We start from the raw sequence: 6,000 nt of genomic DNA, 5'->3' as shown, positions 1-6,000 counted from the left end.
GATTAACCTTTTTTACACACAAGAGATCAAAGAGAAATCCATTGTTTTTACAGGATGTTGCTCGTATTCTGATTTAACTTTACAACACCAGATTTTCAGATTGCAGCCTCACTGATTGAATGAAGGAGGGAAGAAAAAGGTGTAAGAAATGTACAAACTGGAAACAGACCAGCAGTGAGCCATTAAAAAAAGTAGTATTTACAGTAGCAGCAGCATTTTGTTTGTTTACCACGTTACACATTAGGACATCGTCTTCCTCTGTGACTCAAAAACAACCCCGAGGGCAGGGGTGGAGCAGTGATTTTAAAAGTGAGTGTTCTAAAGGTAGGGGTCAACCTTCAACTCCCAATTTAGTTTACTAAATTCATTTACTAAATTCATGATAAAGCTGTTATTAAGTCAGTGATGTTCAACATGTGGCTCTTCATGTGTTAATTGTAATTATTATTTCCCCAGAAAACCTTAAAAGCGGGAAACTTTTTAACCCCTTTTTACCTTTTTCTTTAGCAATTTTGCAACTTCCTTTGTCCCCTTTTCCCCAAAAATTTGGCACTTTTTGGTGTTTTCAGATTTTAGCTCCTTTTCCCAATAAATATCCCTTTTTTCCTAAGTTTTGTCAATTTTTGCAAGTTATTTTTGACACTTTTATCCAATTATCCTCGATTCTTTAACCATTTTTTTTGCACTTTTTCACTATTGTTTGGCACATTTTGCTCATTTAAGTTACCTTTTGCCATTACATACCACCTGTTTCCTCTTTTTTGTCAATTTTTTGCCACTCTTGACTGCTTTTGGCCCATTTTAGTCACTTTTCACTCATTTCTTGCCACGTTTTTGCCAATTTTGGCATTTGTTACTAATTTTTTATCACTTTACTCATCGCTGGTAAATCTTTGTTTACCTTCGCGTAACAGCAACTTCGTCAAATGGCTGGCTGTGATTGGCTTGATCACCATTCAATCAATCTAAATGAACAAATATGTTTTCAACAATGAATCCCTCTGTAAAAAGATGAATTTTTGTTTTTATGAAAGTGCAGGTGTCGCAGCCCCCACATCGCCCCCAGGTGAGACGCGCCTGCCCGTGGGGATGATAAGCTTTACGTCTACACTAGTCACAAGCCGCTATAAAATGGGCACCTGCTTTGATGATCAAAGGGTTCTCAGTTTAAAAAAAAGTACTTTCATTCCACGTCCAGGGTTAGTAGTACCGATGGTGGTGAAGCGTGACGACAAGTTCCGACATACAAACGACCACCAGAGCCAAAAGATGAAATGCTTGGAAGCTTTTCAGAGTCTTGGGGTCAGAGGTCGTTGGGTCATGTGACCCTTTGGCCGTGGAAGGAGCAGGAAACGCTCCTCGTTACCACAGCGACACAGCTCCACGTTTAGCCGTTCTCTCACACCCTTTCAGTTTTTAGGGTAGATTTTTTCGTAGAAGAAGTTCTGTGTCAGCAGGTAGAGTTCTCCGTCCTTCTCTCTGACGGCGTGAGCCCGGACAAACTGGAATTGCTCCAGCGCAAACTCGTAGAAGTCATTCTCCATTTTCCAGATGGCCGACTGCTGCAGCTTGGCGATGGACTCCTTAGTGGGCGGCTTCTTCTCACTCGTCTTCCTCAGGTGCGATTTCTTGCCTGTGAAGACGGAGTTTATAGGAAGAGAAAGTGAATATTTATTACAACCGGTAATAATAAAAGTAGATAAAACTATTTATTTTAATCGTAATGCTTTTGTTGTTTTAATAAATTGAAGTTAAACAAAACCAGAAAAAATGATTGAGTGTATATGTTTCAGTCACAGAATGAACAAAACATATACAAAACACACAGAGAAGACAACAAAAACATACAAAATAAAAAAATATATACAAAATAACAGAAGTAAACGTAAATGACAACAAAAAACATACGAAAATGACAGAAAAAAAAAAATGACACAAAAGCAAAATAATAACATATTACACAACTTTTGTGTAAAATATACAAAATGGCAATAAAAACACAGAAATTACTCCAAAAACACAAAATATCAGAAACACACAAAAAACCCAAAATGGCAACAAAAACACACAAAACAATGAAAAACAAATGACATAACATACAAAAACCGACACAATAATAAGATATAACACAAAATTATAGTAAAATATACAAAATGGCATAAAAACACAAAACGATGAAAAAACACACGAAACCACAGAACATATAAAAACAGACTATAATAATATATTACACAAAATAGCAAATAAAAACACAAAAAATTACAACAAAAATCACAAAAAAACCCCCGTACTTAAACAGCACAATAATTATATTTTACACAAAATGAAATATACAATACGGCAAAAAAAGAATGAAAAAAATCTACTCTACAGTGAGCTCTGTGGAGTACTTCTGCTTCCTGGAGACCATCATCACCCAGGACCTCAAGTGGGACCCCCCCCACCACCTGATCCCCACCTCCATGATGATATTATCTGCTGCACTGTATATATATATATATTTATATTTATATTTATCCTTTATTCTCTATCTATCCTTTATTTATCCCTCATCCTTTATATTTATCATTATTATTATTATTGTTGCTGGGTTGTTTCTTTGTTCTTTGTTTTTTGTGTCCTTGTACTGTCCTAAAAACTGTACTTGGCCATTAAAACATTTCTGATTCTGAAAATTATAGTAAAATATACAAAATAGCAAAGAAAACACAAAAAATTACAACAAAAATAGGCTAAAATTACTAAAAAAAAACATACGAAACAAACGAAAAAACATACATACATACAAAAACAGACACAATAATAATATATCACACAAAATGAGAGTAAAATATAGAGAAAATATGAATCAAAGCTGTCGCTACAGTGTGTTTGAATTGAAAGCTTAAATAATGCAGTGACAGCGTGCTGATCGTACATCTCCATCATCGTTAAAGACTAATTCCTCTGAGGTCGTTGTGACGGCGCTGGTTGTAAATAATCTCTGAGTACATCAGTGGAGCGTATTGATCACTGCTCATTTCCCAGCAGACCAATTCAAACAGGAAACCACAGTGATGTGAGCGAGACGTGAAACACTTGGTTAGGCTCCTCCCCCTGCAGTAAAAGGAAACACTTCACCTGTCTTGTAGAGCTCCGTGGCTCCTCTGAAGAAGCGCGGCAGCACGGCCTCCAGCATCATGACAAAGTCCTCCAGCTCCTCCGTCACCCCCACCAGCAGGTACTCGTTCACCAGGTTGTACTTGGCCTGCTCCAGAGCCCAGTGGCTGCCCACGTTCCTACACACACACACACACACACACACACATCACGTCCATCCTATTGTTGCATTTTAATGTAGAAACAATAAAGTTACACTCACCAACATTCAGAGTAGTGACCACAGAAAAAAGGAATCTGCAGCCAGAGCTTCTCAGGAGCACAATCTGAGCCTCCAGCTGATACACATTCATCAAAGGTCTGAAACACACACACACACACACACACACACACACACACACACACACACACCAATACACAACAAAAACAACCAGAAACATGTTCTCTGTATTAATGCTCAGATTGGTCACTAATTTAAATTACAGAATTACAAAATCATTAAAAAAAAACATAAAATACATAAAAAGACAAAAACAAATATGACTTAAAAAACACAAAATTACAAAAACACAAAAAATGGGGGAAATAAAAACTACCAAAAAAAAAAAGAAAAAATCAGGAAAATATACATAACTAAAATACAAAAAAATAAATAAATATAAATTCACTAAAAATTGCACAAAAACACCAGAGAAACTTACCAAACGACAACAAAAAATATACAAAATTAACAAAAAACTAAAAAAATATAATATTTACAAATTGACAACATAAATACAGAAAATGACTCACACACAAAATTACAGAAAAAATACACAAGGACAACAAAATACACAAAAATATCAGAAATACATCAAATTAACCAAAAAGATGACTAAAAATACACAAAAATACCAGAGAAATTTAAACAATGCCAACATACTGTAAATACAAAAAATGTCTCAAACATAAAAATAAAGAAAACATTTAAAAATGGACAACAGAAAAACCACAAATACATCAAATTAACCACAAACTGCAAAAGACGACAAAAAAATCTACAAAATGGCAACAAAAAATACACAAAATAAACCCCCCCCAAAAAAACCACACAACAACTTAAATGACACAAAAAATGACAAGAAAACACTAAATAAATCCAAATAATTTACACACAAAATGAGAGAAAAATACCAAACATCAAAAACAAAAACTCCTGATACGTCCCTGTGTTCATTCTTAGATTAGTGGTTATTCTAATGCTGTGAAAGGACAATGACTTATTGTTATTTCCTTGATTATATTGTAAAAACCGTCCTGATGAACCAATGGATGAGTTCATGTATTGTTGGTACCTTCTTGTCTCCTTGTTTCCTGCGTCTCAAACCAGGTCTGTAATCGTCCCCGAATCGCAGGAAGTAATAATAGGAGACGAGCCTCTCGATGGGGTCTCTGATCACATTTATGTAGATAGGCTTCAATTTGGCCCCCAACCTGAAAGAGAATCAGTCACAGAAACACATTTATTTTAGGTTCACGTGTTGACCACAAGGTGGAGTCGAGAGATTAAAAAGTCACATCAGTGGAGTTAAAGAATGGCTGCTCTGAATAATCCCTCCTATCTCCTTTCCTATCTCCTTTCCTATCCACTTTTCCTTAATCCCCGGAAGTGTTTAAGGAGGTTCAATGCTTCCTTTATAACCTCCTTTAGCCTAGGAAACACTGATACATCCTTTACCAAAGGAGACCACATAATACTGACCCACAATTCCTTGCGGCGACAACATTTCAAGGGACACGCACACCCGAGCGCTGACGGAAACACACAATGACCGTCAAGTAACGGAGCTCATGTAAGTTACCGATGCAATAATATGCCTTGAACAACTTTAAATAAATAATGTAAAACCCTTATATTATTATATGTAAGACATATTATCAGATTATAACAAACATTAAAAGGGATCAAAGACAGTTTTTGCTACATTATATTTTATTCAACATATTTAATATTTCTGAGTGGACGGTGAGTGTGAGGATCCATTCTCTTTTAGTTTCACTTTTGTTCCTCGTAGCCTGGTAGATTATATCAGCAGAAAGTGTTATAAATGTGCTTTTAGTAGTCCATTTTTAGTTTATTTTAACCTTCACGGAGACGTCAGATAATTACATCACCCAGTGGAAGTGCGTCTGATTGTCAAAACAAACGTGATGCCCTTTTCCTAACACCTTTCCTTATGGAAACGTGGATAGGAAAGGAGATAGGAGGGACTATTCGGACGTAGACATCAGTCAAAGAATCTCTTTACTTGGTGAAGTCCAGGAAGGAGATGTGACCGTGGTAGAAAGCAGGTTTCATTTCCTTCCACTCCGTTACGTTCTTCACAAACCGACCCTGGAAACAACAACAAAAACAAACAAATAAGAAAGCCAGCCTATGATTCCCCTGTGGAGGAGACTCCTCCCCCTGACCCTCTGACCTGGTCCTGTATGGACATGACGGGGTTGTTCTTGGTGGTGTTGATGTGTAGCACGTGGTAGTGGTTCCTCCCACACAGGTCGTAGGCGATGTTGGTGAAGGAGGTGCTGGCCGTCTTAGGGACGCGGTTATAAATGATCAACAGGTCGTCTTCACTGTCCGACGCAGACGCCGTGTCGCGCTCCCTCAGACTGTCCTGGGTGTGTCGCTGCTCGATCTCACGCACCTCGTGTCTGGCTATCGCTCGCTCTGCCAGAGACAGAGAGAGAGAGAATTAATTGAATTAATTTAAGTCATTTTGTATGTCTTAATCTGCATTTTTATTATGCTTTGTGTGTTTTTGTCTTGTGTATTTAAGTAGTCATTTATATTTTTTTGTATTGTTGGGGTGTGTTTTTGGAGTATACACGTGTAATTTTGTTATTTTATGAGTTTTTTTTTTT

At 36.9% G+C, this 6,000-nt stretch overlaps 1 protein-coding gene across 1 annotated transcript in view; it reads right to left on the bottom strand.

Annotated features, from left to right (window-relative positions):
- Positions 1-759: 759 nt before the first annotated feature.
- hs2st1a (heparan sulfate 2-O-sulfotransferase 1a) overlaps positions 760-6,000 on the bottom strand; it is a 29,557-nt gene continuing 24,316 nt past the window's right edge. Inside the window, exons 3-8 of the mRNA XM_028472902.1 lie at positions 5,559-5,806; positions 5,388-5,473; positions 4,434-4,572; positions 3,362-3,459; positions 3,121-3,278; positions 760-1,633 (exon numbers count right to left, since the gene is read on the bottom strand). Coding sequence (XP_028328703.1) covers positions 1,410-1,633; positions 3,121-3,278; positions 3,362-3,459; positions 4,434-4,572; positions 5,388-5,473; positions 5,559-5,806 — 953 coding nt within the window. The 3' untranslated portion in view covers positions 760-1,409. The remainder of the gene's footprint in view (positions 1,634-3,120; positions 3,279-3,361; positions 3,460-4,433; positions 4,573-5,387; positions 5,474-5,558; positions 5,807-6,000) is intronic.

The sequence above is a fragment of the Gouania willdenowi genome, chromosome 17 (genome assembly GCF_900634775.1).
Source record: "Gouania willdenowi chromosome 17, fGouWil2.1, whole genome shotgun sequence".
Lineage (NCBI taxonomy): Eukaryota > Metazoa > Chordata > Actinopteri > Blenniiformes > Gobiesocidae > Gouania > Gouania willdenowi.
This window is presented reverse-complemented; position numbering and strand designations above follow the sequence as displayed.